General features: G+C 40.5%; 1 protein-coding gene across 4 annotated transcripts in view; it reads left to right on the top strand.

The window, feature by feature from the left end:
* crebbpa (CREB binding lysine acetyltransferase a) overlaps positions 1–24,163 on the top strand; it is a 104,919-nt gene that overhangs the window by 31,356 nt on the left and 49,400 nt on the right. For 3 of the 4 annotated variants that reach the window (XM_077606165.1, XM_077606163.1, XM_077606162.1), the window contains exons 3-8: positions 3,529–3,708; positions 6,960–7,209; positions 13,181–13,294; positions 13,575–13,844; positions 14,012–14,111; positions 14,224–14,361. In XM_077606165.1, coding sequence (XP_077462291.1) covers positions 3,529–3,708; positions 6,960–7,209; positions 13,181–13,294; positions 13,575–13,844; positions 14,012–14,111; positions 14,224–14,361 — 1,052 coding nt within the window. The remainder of the gene's footprint in view (positions 1–3,528; positions 3,709–6,959; positions 7,210–13,180; positions 13,295–13,574; positions 13,845–14,011; positions 14,112–14,223; positions 14,362–24,163) is intronic. The other variant, XM_077606164.1, reaches the window with a different exon arrangement.

Raw genomic sequence — 24,163 nt, 5'->3', positions numbered from 1 at the left:
TGAAATTCTGAGCCGCCAATTTTATCTCCTCGACTGTAGATATAAAAATATACTGGATAGAGCAGTGAAACCAAAGCTCATAGTCCCGTTTCTTTTTGACAGGAGTTATATAATTTTTTTTGCACCACATCACCACCATAGGCCAAAACGTGGAATCAGTGGCGCAGTTTGTCTTGGAACATGGGTACGCCGTGTCTCATTTACCGGCCCCAAATTCAGACCTGCCCTGTAAGGTTCAAAGCAGGTAAAGTTAGCAAAGGCAATATTGGTGGAATGGGATGTTGTTTACTGCTTTCATAACAGGATATACACCGTTTAATTCATTTTTCCTTTTTTATACTGTAATAAATAGCCAGACTGGCTTCCTCTATATGCAAATTCCATACTCTTCACCAGTGAACATAAGAAGGATTTGATTCCAAGACAATAGAATGATACAAACAAAATCGTGTAATCTAAAAATAGGAAAAAAAATCTACAAGAGGCAAACTGCGCTTGATTCTTCACAGGAGTTCAAAAACCTCTCCAGCCAGGTACAGAAAAACAGCTTTTGTTCTCTGCAATAGTTACATTCACATCAGTTGACATTCAGAAACAAATTTATACATTTATATTTCTTAATACAATTGAACCACTAACTCTCGTAAGGATTTATATATTAATCCTGTGTCCTTTACAGCAATTAAGCCACATAGAACTCCACATTCATTCAATAAAGTGTATCGCGTTGCATATTAAAACTAGTTGTTTGAAATAAAAAATAAAGCACTCTAATAGCTTTGTTGCTCAAATTTAACATTACATTGTCTTTGTCGGTCATCTATAAAAATCAATGTTTTTCATAAGTTAGACAAAATTAAAATCTAGTTAAATATCTGCCAATTTTCCACTTACACATCAAAAGATAAAACAGTGTCATCTCATTTCATTTTCTGAACCGCTTTATCCTCACTAGGGTCGTGGGGAGATAAAACAATTTACAGTTAATTTCAGACATTAATTGCCAGGCAAATTTAGTTAAATGCATATCCGATCAATTTGGATAAATATCAGTGTTAGTAATCTTCCATAGATGTAAGGCTTGGGAGTGATGGATGTCTGATGGCAAACATCGTTATACAAGTCTTTTTTTAAATCTCATTTTTCATTCATTTAAATAAAGTTTTGTGCATTGCTTGAAAGCAAATGTGTATATTAAAGGCATTGTGGTACTGTATTTACTCGCATATAAGCCGCTTTTGTCGGAAAAAAATTGATGACTGAATCGTGGGTATGTCTTATACAGACGCTCCCCTACTTACGAACATTCGAGTTACGAACAACGGTACATACGAACATGTCTGCAAATTGCGTTTATGTCGAAAAATGTTCGTAAGTTCGATTTTGTATTGCGCGCCTTTTTCCGAGTAGTACTTCTTTCCGCCGCTAATACCGACGCCTGGCACTGTGAGAGCTCAGCTCACCCAGCATCTACCTTCTTCTGCCCACTTCGTTGGAATGCGGAAGTGCGTGAACGTATCTCCAGTGCGCAAAGAACCTTTTTCATTTTTATCATTAAATATCTCGTGCATCCATTATTCAATATGGTTGGTGAAAAGCGAAAGGCTTCTATTGAGGGAGGTGCAAGGAAGAGGCAAGCCATTTCATTTGAAATGAGTCGCAATAATAACGAAGCTTGATGCGCGTTGCACGGGAATACAACTTGAATCGTTCGACCGTCAGTACCATTTATAAACATAAAGATCGAGCAGCAGGACCCAAATATTGAACGTTGCACAACGTTTGCAAATCAATTGAATGATGCCATACAGTGCTACCGCATCATTTATGATGAAAAAAAGAAAACTGCAATCGTCATTAGATAGCTTCTTTCGGCCAGTTTCTAGTAAATCTCTCTCTCTCTAATGTATGTATACAGTACTGTATGTATTCTCTCCATTTTATTATTATTTATTTTTTTCATTACAAACCAATGCGTGTTACTTATACAAGCCTTAAACATACGAATGCACTTATATAAACCTTCAATATACTTATATAGGCCTTAAATATAAATTATAATACAAAATATAGCACTGAGCAACTTACAAACAAATTCAACTTATGAACAATCGCTCGGAACCTAACTCGTTCGTAAGTAGGGGAGCGTCTGTATGCGCATAAAAACACGACATGCAAAAAACAGCAAATTGTCGGCGCCGTGACACGACGTCAGGACAGAAATGGCCGCTGCGTCGGCGTGTGACGTCACGACTTTCATTTATTTCAAAATAGAGAAAAGATAAACGGATGAAACGCTAAACAAAATTTATTTTTACGCATGTGAATGAAATTCAAGAAAAAACGTACGTATCTTGCATAAAACGTGAAAAAACTCGCGTTCCCGTCACTGCTCGCTCGGGGCACAGCCATCTTGCCTGGGTCCCAGGCAGCCATATTACCTAGGCCGCTGAAGTATAAACCTAGTTTAACGTGTTCTCACTGGCCAGACGCGAGTAGCCTTGATTTTGAAATAAAACAAAATTCCACTTTGATTGTTATAAATTTCCTATGTTTTCCGTTGTTTTCATTAAAAAGCAGGTTATATCCTTTTCGTTCAGGCACCTAGGCGGACAGCTTGGGGTCCTATAGTTGCAGTTTGAGTTGTAGTCTTTCGTAGAGCGCACCGCAAACGTTTCCAGCGGAGTTTGATTCAGTGTTCATTAAAGTTGACTGTAATGCGTTGTCAAAGAAGAATGCTCTACATTGTCAATTAATTGTAATTGATATAAAAGAAGAGTTATCTGTGTGCCTTCGTCTCACTCTCTGACCGGAGTATCTGGGTAGATGAGCGCTATCAAAGAACGTCGCAATGCTAAGCTAATTCGCTAATATTGATTATTATTATAACTATTGGAGTAATATGAACCATCGAAAGAATTGAGATATTTTGACATTAGAAGCAATATGGCAAGATAGACATTACTTTTTTTAAATTGAATAATTTGATATTTTGCATTTACAAAGACAGGCATATTAACTTATGATATTGACCCTAATAATGTACTTTTGATTCCTATAGTATCTCAGAGATACCACTTGTCATCATTTTTCTTAAGATTTTCCCTTCAAAGTGACACATTTTTACTCCCTATTAAAACCATGAATATGGATGTGAAAATTGGGAATCAGGGGGGCGGCGGCCTATACGTGAGAAATTGTAATATTAAAAAAATCATGGCAATATTCAGGGTGTGGCTTATACGCATGGGCGGCTTATATGCGAGTACATATGGTATTTGTCCTTGCTAAAATAGGAAGCCAACTAACTTAATTAGTGGTTAAGGCGGGCCAGAAAGCTGTTAGGGCTTGTGATGACAACAATGCGCATTTGTCCATGTTAGTGTGTTGTACCGCTGCTTTTAGCATTTTCTCTTTTCAACACACTAACCTGTACGGGTCAGTATTGTTCAGGGAAGGGTTCTAGTTTTTGTTATTTTTAATTTTAAGCTGTAAAGTCATGAATTTCTCGTGTTTGCTTTGATCCAGATGAGTCTTGGAACCAATGGGGGTCCTTTTGTGACTCAGCCTTATGGACAGGGCACGGTAGGGCCTGGCCAGCAGCTCAACACTCAGCAACAGATCCAACATAAGGCCGCCCTTGGTAACAGTCTACCACCTTTCTTGAATGAACTGAAGGTGGCAGCTGTCAACAGTGTGCCAAACATGGTATGTGACTGTCACATATTATTACGTGACCTTACTATGAACAATGGGTGGGAGATCCCAACGATTACTGTACTTATTAGAGTATGACGTGCACTCCTCCGTGTATAATGGGCACCCATAATTTGTGACTAAAAATTGGTATACATTTTTTTTTTCACTTTTTCTCAGCTCACACCACGGATTGCACCAGTATTGGTAACTGGCAAATGCTGAACACATGTTGCAATGACAAAACATTTATTCACAACATATGGTATGAAACTTGGTTAAACAAACTACCAGTATGAACACAATTCTCAAATGGAATTTACAATTTTAAATCCTTTAAGTCTAATTCATCATAATTTTTAAAATAATTCAAAGTCTGATTCATCATCATCAGATTCACCAAACAATTGATTCCATTCTTCTTGAGCGAGGATAGCGCTCCCTGAGCGGACTCTAGTGAGTGGCTGCCCGGCCAACGTTTCTCTGGAGCAACTTTTTTTATTTTACCCTCCCCTTAAACTTGGTGAAGGCTATTTGGAGAGGACTGGCTTTTGTAAAAGATAGATTATATCTCCCGAAAATTGCCCTGGTAGAACGGGCTCGTGCGCGTAATCTGGCGGACAATGACAGGTTTTTCGTCTCCCATTATAACGGCTGCGTAGGGGACTTTTCCACCAGCGGAGGGCAGTTTTTCACCGGAATTTGGTCATAAAAGCAAAGACCACATGTACAATGCACACCCGAACTTTGCTTTAGTTTTTTTGGTACATCATTTTGCGCGTTATGTAGTTTATATAGATATGGTATTACACTCAGGAAGATAAAGTGGAACAGAAGATTAATGGGTGAATAGATGTAAACTGTTTGGACCCAATAAGAGATTCACATAGTTGTTAAAAACACGCAAAGTTAAACCACGATTTTGATTTTGTCAAAGGGGTCATCTCAATTTTTGTAATTGAAACTGTTTTTGTCCAAAATCATCTGTTACTATTCTAAAGAATAGTGGGGCAATTACTTTGATATACAGTAATACCTTGACATTCGAGTGTCCCAACATACGAGAAATTTGAGATGCGAGGAAAATGCCGAGCAAATTTTTACTCTGAGATACGAGACAAATTTGAGATGTGGAGCGGCCGTCCGGGTGACCGAGTATGCGAGAGGCTGCTTATGAAAACAGCATTGCTCTGTCTTTCTCGCCGCATCCCCCTCGCGGAAAAATATCTACGAGCACCGGCCGTACAGGTTGCTTTTTTTTTTTGCATTAATCGGTGCAAAATTAAGGGAAAAAAATCAACATTACATATTCTTTTTTGCTAAAATAATTAAATTAAAAAAAAAGAATCTGACCACGTTTCAAACTAAGTGTCTCATTGTGGGTAGGGTTGCAGACTCTCATTTCGGGGTCCTTCCATCAGTCAAAGCAGCTGCCATACTCCTCTACTGTCATCCTTTGCCACGTCAGTACGTAGCATTTTTTTCATATTAAGTATCCAAATCCAAAAAGTTCATAAAAATGTCAAAATTCACGCTGAAGCTCGCAAGCGGAAGACACTTCCCTGTCTTCCACTTGCCACTAAGAAACTGGCTGAAGACAGAGGACTGTCACTCAACTCAGCACCGAGGAAAAAAATGGCAGGCACCGGGCGGTTGCTGTCATTTTTATCCAGAAATAGAGCTCTCTGAGCGGGCCAAGAGCCTCTGTGCGGGTGGATTTTTATCAGAAATGTGAGCCCCGTGTGACCTTACACCGGACGTCGTGGCGCTTATTTGAAAATAGAGCTTGCTCGGCGAACTGGACGTCAGAGATCCTCGGTGAAGGGGGATTTTTTTCAGCAATGCGAGCCCTGGGCGACGTTGCGGCGGACGCCGTGGTCCTGAACCGAAAATAGAGCTTGTTCAGTGGATTCCGGGAGCCTCGTGGTAGCGGAACTGACGGTGGAATTTCACAGAAATGGTTCAAAGTGCAAGCTCTGGACGATGTTACGGCAGACGCCATCGGCCTTGTCGAAAATAGAACCCTTTGGGCGGCTAAGATTGCTGGATGCTGCGGAGGAACAATGCGGAAGCTTAGTTTCCATTTAAGTCCGGGCAAGGGACTGACGTCGTTGTCTTATCCAAAAATAGAGCTCCCTGACGGGTAATTAACGGCTGGACAACGTGGAAGAGCGAGGTGAAAGTTTAATTTCATCCCAAATACTGACGGCAATAACGATGAAGAACCTGGTCCTAATACTTTGAGAAATCGGCTAGAAACTTTATATATGGCTCACAGTTTGAGGCAAAGTTTGTTAGGGATTGGGTTTATTTTTTTTCCCCCTATGTGACCTGTCCATGTGATTGCCCATTGAGGTCACCTGTCGGATCGTCTGCGTTGTTATGCCCATGTCTCATGATCCATGTTTTCCCACGTCCACCCCGTCTGGTTTGATTTTTATTTTTTTTATTTGATTTCAAAGTCTTTGTTATTATCTGAATACTGTAATCCATCGAATATTGCGGTTTCACTATATTGTGGATTTTTTTTTCTGGGGGAATTTTTTTTTTTGTAAGTTCATAAAAATGTGAAAATCCATGCTGAAACTCGCAAGCGGAAGCCATTCCCGTCTTCCGCTTACTACTAGGCAAATGGTGGAAAACAGAGAACTCCGCACTGAAGCAATTTTTGTTAAAGTTCATAAAAATGTTAAAATCCACGCTGCAACTCGCAAGCGGAAGCCACTCCCCTGTCCTCCGCTTGCTACTATGACTCAGCACTGAAGTTAAAAAAATATATATATATTTTTTTAAATAGGGGTGACCCTACTTTGCGGTTTTTAGTTGATCGCGGCCATGTCCATAACCAGTTTTTAAAAAGGAATTAAATTCAGCGGAGGGGAACTATTTTCACTGTTAGTACAGTAAAGTATTCACATTTTTTATATATAGATTATATTTAGATATTAATATTAGTCTTTTTATATGCTTATTGGTGTAATATTTAATAAATGCACTTCTTGATAATTGTACTTGTATACTTGCATTTCTGTATAGGCACGAGAACATGTATTATGGTAGTAATAGATAGGGTGATCCTACTTTGCGTATTTTCGATTATCGTGGCCATATCTGGTCTTCATTATCCACGGTATTCGAGGGATTACTGTACTCAGGTAAAATTTATAGTCCAAAAAATACAGTAATCGGATATTATTTGTGTAGGTTATTGGAACAACACGAACACTCGTTATACACCTGTATTTCTTTCATCCATGTAACAGCAACAACAGACAGCCATGTTGCCATTGTCTGGCGGTGGAAGTGTGGCCGCTCCCTCAGCCGGTCCGACAGCCGATCCAGAAAAGCGCAAGCTGATCCAGCAGCAGCTGGTCCTGCTGCTGCATGCACACAAGTGCCAGCGACGTGAGCAGGCCAATGGAGAATCGCGGCCCTGTATCCTACCTCATTGCCGCACAATGAAGAACGTCCTCAACCACATGACTCACTGTCAAGCTGGGAAGTCATGCCAGGGTATGTTGGTGTATTTAGGACGAGCACCTCGACAAGTGGCTGACATTTCGGTGGAATTTTCAGAAGGGGGGATTTAAGACTCTGGAAAACTGCTAAAATTTTCCACTATTGATCTATTCCGCTTCTTGTAGATAATTTCTCAAAGTACCATATATACCGTATTTACTCGCATATAAGCTGCTTTTGTCGGACAAAAAAATGATGACTGAATCAAGGGTACAGCTTATATGCGCATAAAAAGACAACATGCAAAAAAACTGCAAATTGATGGCCCCGTGACACAATGACATCACGACAAAATTGCGCCGTTGCGTGCGCCGTGACGTCATGGCACAAGCGAATGCTGATACGGTCATTTATTTCAAAATAGAGAACAGATACATAGATAAAACGCTTAACAAAATTTATTTTGACGTCTATGAATGAATTTCAAGAAAAAAAACCTTGCATAAAACGTAAAAAAACTGACGTTCCTGTCACTGCTTGCTCGGGGCACAGCCATCTTACCTAGGGCGCTGACGTCTAAACCTATTTAAACGTGCTCCAACTGGCCAGACGCGAATAGCCTTGATTTTGAAATGGAACAAAATCCCACTTTGATTTTTTTCGTAGTATTTCTTGTTCGAAAGTAACAACTATTGGAGTAATATGAACCATCGAAAAAATTGAGATATTTTGACATTAGAAGTAATATGGCTGCCACAACATCTTAAACTTCTGGTAAGAAAATTTTAATTTCTGTAATTAGAAAGTATCAGGTTCTCATCAAGATAGGCTTATTTCTTTTTTTCAAATTGAATAATTTGATATTTCATGGGGCGGCTTATATGCAAGAAATTGTAAAATTAAAAAAATTCAAGGCAATTTTTAGGGTGCAGCTTATACACACATGCAGCTTATATGCGAGTTAATACGGTAATTATTTTGAGGCATAGGATTGCCAACCAAAAGCCAGTATCAATGTGTTACTGGTTTTAAAGCCACCTCTGGTAACCAACCAGACTGAATAAAAACATTTTGGTGTCTAATTCTAAATCCGTAACAAAAAATCACCAAACTCAAGAGTTATGATACCCTCTCATGCTGTGATCAATAGCATCGTGACATATCTTTCAGTTCGCAACAAGGTAGGTTTAGCTGTCGTACTCGTATCTGAAATCAATTTTTCCCCATAGAAAATAAATATAAACAAATTAAACCGTTCGCGCCCTCTGAGAAAACATCTTTTTATTTGTTCTAATTCACCACCTACTCACAAAGTAACAAATACATATCTAGTGGGTATGATCTTCAATACTAAAATGTGACATTACTCAGTACAGACAGAAGGTAGAATCTTAACACGGATGAGAGAGAGGACAGGAGAGAGACTTGACGAAGGGCAATGCCCTCGTAACATAAACTTTCAATTTAACTTAAATTAACTTAGATTACTGTACACAGTGCTTGGATGATTTGCTGAAAGTCGTTTCGCCGACGGACGTTTGACAGTGGGACAGGTCGCCGAATGGACGTTCCACCGAACGGTCAATCGGCCGAACGGCCGCTCAGCCGAGGGGAAGTTTCGCCGGCGCGCTCGCCCCGCCCCCGGATCGTGTGTGTACAAGTTTTTCAACCTCGGCCCGCGGGCCATTTTCGGCCGTTACAGATAACATTCACTTAGGAATAACAAAGGCATGTACTGCCTGCCCCCCGCAATAATAAGGGCATGTACTGCCCCCCGCTGTGCATATTTCTAAATACAAGTACACGGCATATAATGACAGCAATATTGTTAAATCCATCCATAAAACAGCATTTAATGATCAAATACATATACTGGAGCTCTTTGGACATTAGAACCGAGCCCAGGGAAGTGAATTCCTCGGTAAAATATCGTGACGATGTCAAAATGCTCTCAAATTCGGTCAAATCTAGCCGAAAACAGCGTTTAATGAATAAATACAAATACTAGTATATACACACAATACTAGTATTGTATTTTATACTAGTATTTTATTTAAATGAAGACAAAGGAAATTCACATTCTTCGTCGTTTTCCTTTTTTTTTTGCTTGGTATTCCCATAGGTATTGTGTATACAGACTAGATATCCGATGCGCGTTGTGAGGCAACGGAGCTAGACGTCGTCGCTTGTCGGCCATTTTAAGAACAGGGCCATTCGCCAAACGGCTCAAAATGCTCTCAAATTCGGTCAAATCCTGCCGAAAACAGCGTTTAATGATTAAATACAAATACTAGTATTTGTATATACAATACTAGTATTTGTATTTCATCATTAAACGCATTTTGAGCCGTTTGGCGAATGGTCGTATATAGACGTTTTTTTGCCTTATCGCGACATTTTACCGAGGAATTCACTTCCATGGGCTCGGTTCTAATCTCCAAAGAGCTCCAGTATTTGATCATTAAATGCTGTTTTATGGATGGATTTAACATGATTGCTGTCATTATATGCTGTGTACTTGTATTTAGAAATATGCCCAGCGGGGGGCAGTACATGCCCTTATTATTGCGGGGGGCAGGCAGTACATGCCCTTGTTATTTCTAAATGAATGTTATCTGTAACGGCCGTAAATGGCCCGCGGGCCGAGGTTGAAAAACTTGTACACACACGATCCGGGGGCGGGGCGAGCGCGCCGGCGAAACTTCCCCTCGGCTGAGCGGCCGTTCGGCCGATTGACCATTCGGTGGAACGTCCATTCGGCGACCTGTCCCTCTGTCAAACGTCCGTCGGCGAAACGTCTTTCAGCGAATCATCCGGCCACGCTGTACACACTTAAAAATAAGTTTTTATCTTACGTTACACTAAATAAAAATGTCTTTTGCGATAACCAAGGCAAAGATGTTAATGTATTCCACCGTGGCTTTCGAGTTGGAACTTGCTGCGTCGCCATACCTCTGTATCCCAGTTTGTTTTTTTAAATTATCGAACCAACCATGGCCTGCTTGGAAAGGTTCCGCTGCTTTCAAGTCCATGTAGATTCTGCTGTCTTTTTCGCAGATTATCGACTCGGTCATGCTATCTCCAGTAAAAAATGCAACCTGTATGGCTTAGCTGTATCTCGTAGCTGTAGCCCGGTGCTCGTAGATATCTTTATGCGAGGGTGATGTGGCGAGAAAGACAGAGCGATGCTGTTCTCTTAAGCAGCCTCTCGCATACTTGCCCACCCGGACGGCCACATAGGGAATCATCTTGTATGTTCCTATCTCAAATTTGTCTCGTATCTGAACGCAAAATTTTGCTCGGAATTTTCCTCGTACAGTGGTACCTCGAGATACGAGCTTAATCCGTTCCGGGACTGAGCTCGTATGACAAGATTCTCGTAACTCGAGGTAAAGTTTCCCATTGAAATGAATGGGAAACAAATTAATTCGTTCCAACTCTCTGAAAAAAACACCAAAAACAGGATATTGGATTGAAAAAAATGTTTTATTTCTTATAATTCGCCATATATTGACAAAGTAATAAATAACGAGTGGTTTAATAGAAATAAAGTGTTTAATCTAACTAAAATTGGGCGGATTTCGCCGAGGGGAGAGAGAGACGCACAAAAGGGGCGGGGGGCTTCGGTTTGTTTTCCACACGACGCACTCGTAAACAGAACAAACACTCCACCCTCACGTTCGCTATCGATGGGCTGTTTGCTGTCGTACTATTCCCTTCAAAATATTCCGAAAATGATGCACACAAATGTCCTCACAATCGGAGAACGCACGACCACTTGCCAACGAGCAGCAGTCTTATCAGCGATCGCACCGCTGCTCATGGGAGCTTCGGGGGCGCTGGCTAGCGGCTCCCTTTTAGCTTGTTGCATCTGTGTTCGCACCCCCTCGAACGGCGCCTATGATAGAGTTGCTACCGGGGATGCTTTTGCGAGCACGAGTATACTTCATTACCCAGAAAGCCCTCTTTTCCCCGCGCATGCGCGTTGTGCGTTTCCTGGTCTGAATAGCTCATCCGGTGCTCGTAAATATTGTTATACACGAAAGATATGCCAAAAAAAAATGCCATGGCAACCTGGCTTGGTCGCATCATGAAATTTTGACCGCATCACGGGCGAATTATTCGATCGAAATTTCCCCCGTAAGACGAGCATTCCGTATGACGAACGGTCGTATGACGAGGTACCACTGTATTTCTAATTTCTCGTATGTCAAGGTATTCCTCTATACTGCTAATAGTGCCATTTCAATGGTCAAGTGTATGTGACACTCAGGCTGAGATACTTTCAGTTTCACAATAAGTGCATGGCAAAGTTCCAACAATCCAAGTCATGGAAAGCATTTTCAGTTAATTGACTGAGGCCTCATGTTCCTCTACAACCTGTTCTAAAACTTAAATCCTCTTTATTTAGACCCCTATACTGTTGGTAAATTGTTTGCCATCGGATAGTGTAAAAAATCCTAAATATTATAACGACCTGGGCGATAAAACAATAATGGTAATTATTGGCAAATAATTTTGTCAACACCAATAACAAAAACTTTCAATAATAGACGATAAATATAAACTGCAATTCCATCTTTCGAACGCCGCAAAGAACGCAGGTGCTGATGTGACATGAACACTAGTTCCAGACCAACATTCAGTAGACGAAGAAGATAGTGAGATACAGCTGAGCAAAGTTGGCAATAGAGGGGCACACACAGCCCATGAAAGCGAAAGGACTATAACACAACCAAAATGAGCAATTATAAGATGCAGGACAACACCGAGCCTACCCACTATAAGATCCAAGTGAAATCTCGGTACCCGGACATTTTGTCGACGGACACTTCGTCGCCGGACGCTTCGTCAAACGGACGCTTCGTCAAACGGACGCTTCGTCAAACGGACGCTTCGTCAAACGGACAGTCCGTCGACCGGACACTTCGGAGCAAAAACTCGCTCGACAAGACAAACACTAACATTTGGCCGTGTGCATATTAAATGGGCTCGTTTCTAAACACACTACGCTCGAAACGGTTCCTACGTTAAACGGTTCCTACGTTGAGCGATCCATTTTTAAAATAAAAGGCAATAAAAAAAATATTTTATTAAATTTTTTATTAAAAAGGGGACAAAGGAAATCCACATTCTTTATTAAAGAAAATAAAACAGCAAAAACTCGCTCGACAACACAAACGGTAACATTTGGGCGTGTGCGTACTCAATGGGCTCGTCTCTTAATACACTAGGCAGGTAACGGTTCCTACGTTGAGCACTCCATTTTTAAAATAATAGGAAGGTAGGAACCGTTTCGTGCGTAGTGTTTAGAGACGAGCCCATTTAGTACGCACACGCCCAAATGTTAATGTGTTTGTGTTTTCGAGCGAGTTTTTGCTGTTTTATTTTCTTTAATAAAGAATATGTGAATTTCCGTAGTCTTTTTAATAAAATACTTTTATTTATTGACTTATTTTAAAAATGGAGTGCTCAATGTAGGAACCGTTTCGTGCGTAGTGTGTTTAGAGACAAGCCATTTTGCACACGCCCAAATGTTAATGTGTTTGTGTTGTCGAGCGAGTTTTTGCTGTTTTATTTTCTTTAATAAAGAATATGTGAATTTTCTTTGTCTTCTTTAATAGTGGTTAAGGTTAGGCAAACTGTCTGGCGACGAAGTGTCCGTCGACGAAGTGTCCGGCGACGAATTGTCCGTCAACGAAGTGTCCGGTTGACGAACTGTTCGGCGACGAAGCGTCCGTTTGACGTAGCGTCCGTTTGACGACGCGTCCGGCGACGAAGCGTCCGGCGACGAAGTGTCCATCGACGAAATGTCCGGTCACGGAAATCTCCATGTTGTTTACTTTATCTGTACTTATGAACACGTGCGGCACACTGAGGTCAAACACGATTGACTGATCCCCTGCAGCGGTCAACATATCCTCCCAATCCCCATGGTTTTTCAACACAACTGTTTAATAGGTTCTATTATTCGTTGCGGAAAAACTATTGCAATATGAATCATACTTGTATTTTTTCTCTGCAGTGGCTCATTGTGCATCATCCAGACAGATCATCTCCCACTGGAAAAATTGCACGCGTCATGACTGTCCGGTTTGCCTGCCGCTGAAGAACGCCAGCGACAAGCGCACACAGCAGCGTAAGTAGAAGCAAAACACTGCTGACTTCTTAGAATTTTATAAATGTTTATTCATGTCTTAAAGATCGACTGTTTTTCACTGGAGTTAATTTGTTGAAACGTTTGGCATTGGTCCATTTATGTTCTGTAGTGTTTGTTGTTGTAGTGCTTTATTTTCTTTCAGTATTCATTAATTTACTTATAGAATAAACTTAAACTCAATATTATGTAGACTTTATTGCTTTTAAAAAATGTATGTTTAAAAACACACAATCAGTGCTGCTGTGACTCTTTTCTTTAGCTATGCTGAGTTCCCCCAATACTAGTCTCCAGAACTCCATGTCTACTGTGGTTGTGGGCCAGTCAAGTACCCCTACCATCAATACCTCAACTCCCATAGACCCGAGCTCCATGCAGAGAGCATACGCAGCACTTGGGCTGCCTTATGGTACCCAAGCCACTGGCCAGGCCCATTCCCAGCAAGCCTCTGGTCCTGGGCAGCCTGCAGGTGCACAGAATGTTCAGGCCCAACAACAGCTTCCTCAACAGATGAGATCCATTAATGCACTTGGTAAAGTCAGAAATGTTTGTCTCATCTCGAATTTTCTGCCGGCTGTCTTTCCTAGTTGTGTTTACTTGACAATTTGCCACCTAAATTTGTATACAGCTAGGGAGTTGAACTCGTATTATTACACAAAAAAATCACAGATGTGTACTCACACCATTGTGTTGTTACAGGCAACCAGATGGCCCTTACAGGCAGCGCAATGGGTGTGACCACTTCAGAACAGACCAGCTTGCACATTGACTCACTTCCAAATACACTCAACACTAATAAGTCAGTAATTTTACCTGTTGCATACAGCTACGTGGAAATTATTTATTTTAATTCTTTAGAATAAAACCTTTATAGTCTATGTAACTTTTCATCTTGTTTCTCCCAACTTTAGTCAGCTGTTGTCAGATGGGTCAGCTGTAGGCACAATGGGCAACCTACCCACAGCAGCTCCCATCTCCTCCACAGGCACCAGGAAAGCCTGGCATGAACATGTCACCCAAGACCTACGCAATCACCTTGTACACAAACTGTAAGTTTAAAGCATTAATAAAGTGCTTGATTTCTCTGACAGTCTATACCATATTATTAGCGATCAATAGAGTGCATCAATGTTTCCCAACATTTTTTGAGCCGTGGCACACTTTTTGCATTGAAAAAAATCCCAAGGCACAGCACCATCAGAAAATCTTCTAATTTAAAACTGTCTCGTATTTTAACAATGTTTATGATCAACGTTTTATAAACAGGAATCAAATACAGTGGTACCTCGTCATACGGGGGAAATTTCGATCAAATAATTCGCCCGTAATGCGGTCAAAATTTCGTGATGCGACCAAGCCAGGTGGCCATGGCATTTTTTTTTTGCATATCTTTTGTGTATAACAATATTTACGAGCACCGGATGAGTTATTCAGACCAGGAAACGCACAACGCGGATGCGTGGGGAAAAGAGGGCTTTCTGGGTAATGAAGTATACTCGTGCACACAACGCCGACAGGCAATGGCACTCAGAATAAAACTTTACCCACAATCAATACGTGGGTAAGCTCAGCTGCTGCATTTCCTGTTATTTTTATCTAATACGAGGAGTATTATATTACTTCTCGTTGGCTGCTCATAAGAACATCAGGGGCACTGGCTCGCAACAGCATCCCCGTTAGCAACTCTATCATAGGCGCCGTTCGAGGGGATGCGAACACAGATGCTACAAGCTAAAAGGAGCCACTAGCCAGCGCCCCCGAAGCTCCCATGAGCAGCGGATCGATCGCTGATAAAAGACTGCTGCTCGTTGGCTGCTCATAAGAACATCAGGGGCACTGGCTCGCAACAGCATCCCCGGTAGCAACTCTATCATAGGCGCCGCTCGAGGGGATGCGAACACAGATGCTACAAGCTAAAAGGAGCCGCTAGCCAGCGCCCCCGAAGCTCCAATGGCAAGTGGTCGTGCGTTATCCGATTGTGAGGACATTTGTGTGCATCATTTTCGGAATATTTTGAAGGGAATAGTACGACAGCAAACAGCCCATCGATAGCGAACGTGAGGGTGGAGTGTTTGTTCCGTTTATGAGTGCGTTGTGTGGAAAAAAAAACGAAGCCCCCCGCCCCTTTTTGTGCCCCTCTCCCCTCGGCAAAATCCGCCCAATTTTAGTTAGATTAAACACTATTTCTATTAAACCACTAGTTATGTGTTACTTTGTTAATAGATGGGGAATTAGAAGAAATAAAACATTTTTTCAATCCAATATCCTGTTTTGGGTGTTTTTTCAGAGGGCTGGAACGAATTAATTTTTTTTCCATTCATTTCAATGGGAAACGTCCGCTCGAGTTACGAGAACCATGTCATACGATCTCAGTCTCGGAACGGATTACGCTCGTATGTCGAGGTACCACTGTAAACCCCAAAAATGATTAAAGATCTAATTTTTCACATCGACCTAATGTCAACAAAAGTCGCTTTTTGCAGACCCTGAACAACTTCCATGATGTAAAAATAAGTAATTAAACATTTTTAATCTCATAATTTTATGTTAGGCGGCCCACCGGCTGAGTGGTTAGCCTGTCGCCCTCACAGTTCTGGGGTCGAGGGTAAGATCCCAGGTTGGTCCTCGCTGCGTGGAGTTTGCTTGTTCTCTCCAGGCCCGCGTGGGTTTTCGCCGGGTACTCTGGTTTCCTCCCACTTTCCAAAAACATCCATGATAGGATGTTTGAACACTCTAAAGTGCTCCTAGATATGAGTGTGAGCATGACTGTCGCCAGGTCACCCTTACGAAAGAGATCTTGATCTCAATGGGTACTCGCTGACTAAATCAAGGGTAAACAAATGTTTTTACTCCCAATATTACTTATCTCCTAATATTACGTGAAAAGCAATGTTATGCATACACAGACTTTATGTTGCCAAAAGTTGATGTGCTTGAAACCAAGCAATTCCCGGTTCACGTGACGTAAATACAAGAAAACGACTTAAATCTTGCAACATTTCGACTGTCTTGTAGTTCTAATATTACTTAAATCTCCTAACATTATACGAAGAGCAGTTTTGTGCTCACACAGACTTAACATCGACAAATGTTGAAGCCTGCAAAGCCAAACAACTTTCGGTTCACGTTACTGAAAAATAAGCAACAAAATTACTTTATTGTAAGAGTATTACTATTTGAATCTTGTAATAGTACAATGTATTATTTAATGTTCGTCATATTTTAATTTTTACCTCGTAAAAGTTCAATATTAATGTCGGAATATTACAATGTATGACTTTCCTGCAGCACACTTGTCCAGCGCTCATGGCACTGTGGTTAGGAAACACAGCATTAGAATGTTTCCGGCTGGGGGATTTTCTGCCTCGGGCCACTCGTCAGAGATTTTAACATTTTTTTCAATATAAATATATATCTAAACCTGAAATTACCAGGGGTCCAAGTAGCACCACTTAATATTAATAAATCCACAGTAGTGGTGTCAAAGTCATCTTTTCCCACATACTTTTAATCCATTTATTTCCATTATGTCTGCAAATGTGGGGTGCGCACAATTAATCAGATAATTGACAACTAATGTATTAGCAAATTGATCATTGATTAGCGTTTTCATTTTAAATTAACCGTATTGAAAAATTGTTGACTAAATGGGAGCAGACTGAATGCTAATTAGGCATAGACTCCAGGGGAGCCTAGGATGTGGCACACACCAGTTAAAACTGCACATACAAGACAGCAAATGTGGGTAGACAATTTCATTTTGAAAATTTAGTATAGCAAACCAGCAAGACAGGTGAAGTTCAATTGAAGAAATGTACAAGTGCCACACCACTGTAAATGTTCGTTATTATGTATTTATCAAATAAATCCAACTCATTTTAAACATAAATCTGTTTATAGAAGTTAAAAAATAAAGCATCAGCGTCTACAAATGGATACGGGAGTCCCACCTCAACTTACCATATTTCCCACACCATAAGTCACAATTTTTTTATATACCGGGGGTGCGACTTATACTCTTGCGGTTTATGTGTGAATTTATTCACAAAATTGTGAGATCATTCCACCTGACTGGAGCGAAACCCACATGTAAAATCCAATTCACCCAAGAAGTTAGGTAAACATAAAACACAGTTAGTTTTTCACCTGCAGCTTGAATTACACATTTGCGAATGGAGTAGCGCATTCGTGACACTTTGTCTGGACATTTGTAACATTTGTTGTATATACGTGACACCATTTACACATTTGTGACTTTGGTTGCATATCTGTGCTTCTGGTTACGTATTTGTATCCGGGTAGGCAGTTTTGCTGCAAAAATGCTTCCATTGCATATAACAAAATTTTAAGATTCACTTTTTGATATTAACCAAATATTGATTGATCACAAAATAAAATATTTAAAAATCATAAAATTAGTTTTTTCCTCATAGAGGTACGTACACCTATGAGTAAATTTATTGGCATCTTATCTTTTTAAGTTGGGGAAATTTATAAAAGCATTTGGCTGCCAAAATGTTTTGGCACCACTGTATACAGTGGTACCTCGACATACGATCGTAATCCGTTCCGAGACTGAGCTCGTATGACAAGATTCTCGTAACTCGAGCGGACGTTTCCCATTGAAATGAATGGAAAACAAATTAATTTGTTCCAACCCGCTGAAAAAACACCAAAAACAGGATATTGGATTGGAACAAATGTTTTATTTCTTCTAATTCACCATATATTGACAAAGTAATAAATAACGAGTGGTTTAATAGTAATAAAATGTGTTTAATAGAAGTAAAATTAGATGCATTTCGCGGAGGGGAAGGGAATGACACACACGGAGGCGGGGGAGGTGTTGGGGGGACTTTATCCACGGCAACGCCGCACTCGTGTAAAACATGTTTTATTTCTTCTAATTCGTCATGTATTGACAAAGTAATAAATAACGAGTGGTTTAATCGTAATAAAATGTGTTTAATAGAAGTAAAATTAGACGTATTTCGCGGAGGGGAAGGGAACGACACACGGAGGCGGGGGGGAGGTGTTGGGGGGACTTTATCCACGGCAACGCCGCACTCGTGTAAAACATGTTTTATTTTTTCTAATTCGCCATGTATTGACAAAGTAATAAATAACGAGTGGTTTAATAGTAATAAAATGTGTTTAATAGAAGTAAAATTAGACGCATTTCGCAGATCGGAAGGGAACGACACCCGGAGACGGGGGGAGGTGTTGGGGGGACTTTATCCATGGCAACGCCGCACTCGTGTAAAACATGTTTTATTTCTTCTAATTCGCCATGTATTGACAAAGTAATAAATAACGAGTGGTTTAATAGTAATAAAATGTTTTTAATAGAAGTAAAATTAGACGCATTTCGCGGAGGGGACGGGAACGTCACACACGGAGGCGGGGGGAGGTGTTGGGGGGACTTTATCCACGGCACTCGTAAACGAACAAACACATTTAAATTAACTTGGATTAATATATACAGACACTCAACGTTTAATGTAACTTCAAACAAAACTGAATTCTAATTTAGTTTTAATCTTTTTTACCTTTGTAACGGGTTGGCCCCACCCCAACGTTTCGCCGGAGCCTTCAAAAGGAACGCATCAAGAGTTGTTTGGAACTTGCCGCTTCCCCGTGTCTGATTACCGAGTGTACATATATTCCAGATCTTTTCTTTGCAAAACTCTGCCGATCCATTGTTGTTTACCTGGTATGTAAATGTAGCCAAAGTGGGGGGAAAACGGGTATGGAAATGCAAAGTCTGCCCAGTGCTCATAGAAAGATTTTATACACGAAAGAGATGCAAAAAAAAAGACAGTGCCATGGCCACCTGGCTTGGTCGCATCACGAAATTTTGACCGCATCACAGGCGAATTACCGTAATTACTCGAATATAACACGCAGGTTTTTGCAAAATAATTAATTCCAATAGTTGGGGGTGCGTGTTATAATCAAAAACTATTTTTTTTTTTTTTTTTTTTTTTTTTTTTTTTTTTTTTTTTTTTGTGTCTTGTTACATGGCCCTTAGCCTGGTGCTTTTTCTTGCCAAATAAATTGAATTGAAATTGAATTGAATAAAATAAATTACAAATTTTCGATCGAAAAAAGCATTGTCAAACTCACTTTGACGCACGGATTTTACGTCATCTCGTAGAGCCGACGCACGGATTTTACGTCATCTCGTAAAGCCGAGACCACCACTGCCCCCCTCTAGCCTCGTACCCGTCTCAGTTCACCCTCTCTCAGTTCAGTGTTATAATCAATAACTAAAATAAATTACAAATTTTCGATCGAAAAAAGCATTGTCAAACTCACTTTGACGCACGGATTTTACGTCATCTCGTAAAGCCAATCGGATGATGTGTTGTGGGAGGAAGAGGAAGTGGATGAAGGAAGCGTGGACGTTGATAGGATTCTCAACGAAGAGATGTATGAGAGGACAGACAAAGAGAGAGAGGAACTTTTCATTTGAAGGATTCTAATGAATAAATTTGTTTGAACAAAACAATCGTGAAACGAAGAAAAAAAGGTAAGATTTCTGATTTTCGTCAGCGGGAAATTTTAGGTGCGCACTATATTCGAGTACTGCGTTTTTCCAGATTTTTTTGGCCCAAAGTTATACCTGCGTGTTATTTTCGAGTGCGCGTTATATTCGAGTAATTACGGTATTTGATCGAAATTTCCGTCGTAAGACGAGAATATTGTATGACGAGCGGTCGTATGACGAGGTACCACTGTATATGCCTTGTTACAGGTGCGCCTTATTTATGAAACATTTTTTAATTGGTGGTATACTTTATAATCTAATGCATCTTAGTCCGAATAATATGGTCTAATCTTTTTAATAACAAAAATAAATTAAGCATTCTCCATTCTCTCTGTATTCAATATGTGAAAAATATATATACACTTTTTTATTACAGACGCTCCCCTACTTACGAACGAGTTAGGTTCCGAGCGATTGTTCATAAGTTGAATTTGTTTGTAAGTTGATTCAGTGCTATATTTTGTATTATAATTTGTTTAAGGCCTATATAAGTGCATTTGTATGTTTAAGGCTTGTATAAGTAACACAAATTGGTTTGTACTGAAAAAAACATTTAATAAAATGGAGAGAATATGTACAGTACTGTATAGAGAGAGAGAGAGAGATTTATGTATTAGAAACTGGGCGAAAGAAGCGATCTAACGACGATTGCACAGTTTTCTTCTTTTTTTTATCATAAATGATGCGGTAGCACTGTATGGCATCATTCAATTGATTTGCAAACTTTGTGCAACGTTCAATATTTGGGTCCTGCTGCTCGATCTTTATGTTTATAAATGGTACTGACCGTGCAACGCTCACCACTCTCACGCGCATCAAGCTTCGTTATTATTGCCACTCGTTTCAAATGAAATAGCTTGCCTCTTCTTTGCAACTCCCTCAATAGAAGCCTTTCGCTTTTTATCAACCATATTCAATAATGGATGCACGAGATATTTCATGATACAAATGAAAAAGGTTCTTTGCGCACTGGAGATACGTTCACGCACTTCCGCATTGCAACGAAGAAGGTCGATGCTGGGTGAGCTGAGCCCTCACAGCGCCAGGGGTCGGTATTAGCGGCGGAAAGAAGCACTACTCGGAAAAAAATACAAAATTGGACTTACGAACATTTTTCAACTTAAACGCAATTTGCAGACATGTTCGTATGTACCGTTGTTCGTAAGTTGAATGTTCGTAAGCAGGGGGGCGTCTGTACTGTATTTTCACACCTATAGGGTGCACTTAAAAGTCTAAAATGTTCTCCAAGAAGGAAAGGGGCGCCCAATCAGTCGGTGCGCCTTGTTTATGGGCTAAATTAAAAAAATTGTGTGACCCTGACTGGTTTCATTTCTTGCCGACACACTGCTTATTGCGATCAACCCATAGGACCTTCACCCTAAAAATAGCCTCCCACGTATTCCAAGCATAATTCATTCAAAACATCCCAGGCGAGTGGCAAGGCACTTGACTTCCATGTGCTCGTAGCGCTTTTAACTCTCCATACAAAGATAGGCAGGCAGCACCGCATGCGTTACGTGACGATTTAGAATGGATTGTCGATGTCTGGGCCAAAATGCCGGCGAACAGAATAGTTTGAGCTTTCGTCAAAGCTGGAATCGCTATTACGAAACCCCACGGCGACAACTCTGACCCTGACAATGAGATGGAACCCAGCATTGTTGGCCCACTTGGCTGAGCTTTTTGTATTGGAATACAGAAGATGAGGACTTTGGCAGATTCGTAGATGTTTGAATACTTATACTTTCGCGAACACACATTACGTCAATCAAACAAAATCAAACTTAGTTTTCTCTCCTGTTGCCTTTTTTAAAACATACGGTAGCATGAATGCTAACGTGTGTCATGCTAGCACTGAGCATCCTTTGAAGCGAAGCACCTTTTGTATTGCCGAAAAACAGAAAATACACTTTCAGGTGGTGCGTCGTATAGGTGTGAAAACACGGTACATAAAATGTTCTTTCATAGCAGTCTTTCAGTTGCATTTTATTTTGGTAAAAAACACAGTTTTCTTTCATGAGTAGGATAAATGATTTGGGGGCCCGAATCTGGGCCGTGAGAATGACACCTACAATCTACAGTACAGTAATCCAAACTGCCAACTTCTCCGGAATTTCCAGAGTTTACCCGGACAAGTAACGCAAACTCCGGGCTACCTGACAACCTCACAAAACTCTGGAAATCCGAAAAAATGGTCACTTAATTTTTTTTTTGAAGCGACCATTTTGGAAAAGTACCAAATTTCTAATTTAAATGCCTCAGAATTCATCACACCATCGCTACAGCTTCCGCATCTTACTTTCGCATTTGATTCAACTACACTGTAAACTGGATGAATTCGCTAACGTGAGTGCATTGTGAATCATCCGAGTTACATGTTCTGTAAAAGCAATGGCGGGCGGTGCATTTTCTGGTAGCGCCTTCAACGTATCAATCCAACCCTCAAAAACTATTTTATGGGTATAAAACCTCTACTGCAGCTACAGCTGCAACACATAAAAAATAATCAATAAATTAATGCACAAAAATGATGAGGTAAAATCCACTTCCTAGCAGCATTTCATGATTAAATACAAATACTGGAGCTTTTCAGACATTAAAACCAGGCCAGGGGGTGATTTTCCCGGGAAAAGACAGCGATGAACGTCAATGGTGTACGGGCAAAGATTGCCCGAAAATGGGGTAAAATCCAGCTGAAAACAGCATTTTTTGATTAAATACAAATACTGGAGCTTTTTAGACATCAGAACCGGGCCCGGAGTATAATTTCCCCGGTAAAAAGACAGCGATGAACGTCGATACGTCCATACGTGAAATGACTAAAAATGCACTAAAATTAGGTAAAATCCACTTCCTAGCATCATTTATTGATTGAATACAAATACTGGAGCTTTTGAGACATTGCAACCAGGCCAGGGGGGTGATTTTTCCCGGGAAAAGACAGCGATGGACGTCAATGGTGAAACGCCAAAAATTAAACTGGGGTAAAATCCACTTCCTAGCAGCATTTTGTGATTAAATACAAACACTGGAGCTTAAATACAAACACTGGAGCTTTTCAGATATCAGAACTTGGCCCACAATTGAAATTTTATTTAGGAATATAGCCACATTTGTAATTTTACTCACCAAAAATCCTTTTTACACAATATCCATCCTCCTTTCTTTTTTCCTTCTTTCCTATCGCCATCGAAGCTAATGATGAAAGTCGAGCCTGTCCTGTCATATTTCCGGCATAGTCCGTTTTGAAAATTGCATTAAATCAACACAACAATATACTATTTGCTTGTGGAGCTATGTTAGCGCGCTGAAAGTGCCCCACACACCATTTTCCCGGCTGTAACAGGCTTGCTAGCTTCAGAGTTGACCGCCCTTTCTTAATGTCCATTTTTTTCCTGAAAAAGTCCGTCTAGAAAATAGCTTTGTGAGCAAACAGAATCTATTTGTTTTTGCTTCTGTCGGCCATAGTGGGTGGAGTTTGCGATCTCGGCTGCCTCGGTACTGCTTTGGCCCGCCTACTAGCCAATCATAGTTTGTGAAAGCAATGACATGTCCCAGCCAGCAAAATGCTAACGCCTATGAAAAGTCATTGTGGGGTTGCCAACTCGAAATCTGATTGGTTAAAAGCAACAGTCTAGTTTAATGCAGCAGAGCCCGCAAGAACTGATTGTGCAGACTTTGAGGCAGATCTGATCTGGCAACAAATAATGGCTGAAATGTGATTGGTTAAATACTTCAATATGAAAACACACATCAGGAAGCAGTGCAACCAGGGGGAAAAGCAATGAAAGGAAGCTAACAGACCATTTGGAATAATAAGTATTGATGGACAAAATATAATATGATTCAGATATTTCTTAGGCCAGCAGAGAAGGCCTTGAAGGCCCTGACGCCCCGCCACTGTGTAAAAGTGATTCGTCCTGTGCAACTTCAGTGTGGCAATCGATTCACAATCGATTGCATTGGTAGCCTGTATCGCTTTAACATTTTCATTTTCGTTTTTTTCATTAGGGAAGTATTATTAAGGCTGACTAAACCACCAATCTTTTGTTTTGAAACAAATCCTTTCATTTCCGGGGTTGTTCTAAAAGAAGTGGAGTGTACACAGCACTGGTAAGTCTTATCAATACGCCTGCTCGGGATAAGCGCAAAATGGATGGCAATTTGGATGAAACTTCTAATAAGAAACCCAGACACGCGCAGAAGTTTATTGGTTCGTATTCGACAAAATAGCCCATGTTGACGCCGCCTCCAAAAGGACTGACATTTGCACATTGCACAACATTCAAGTACAGGTAAAC

This window comes from Stigmatopora argus, chromosome 7 (assembly GCF_051989625.1).
Source record: "Stigmatopora argus isolate UIUO_Sarg chromosome 7, RoL_Sarg_1.0, whole genome shotgun sequence".
NCBI classification, from domain to species: domain Eukaryota; kingdom Metazoa; phylum Chordata; class Actinopteri; order Syngnathiformes; family Syngnathidae; genus Stigmatopora; species Stigmatopora argus.
Note: the sequence above shows the minus strand (reverse complement) of the source record. Positions and strands in the feature narration are given on the sequence as shown.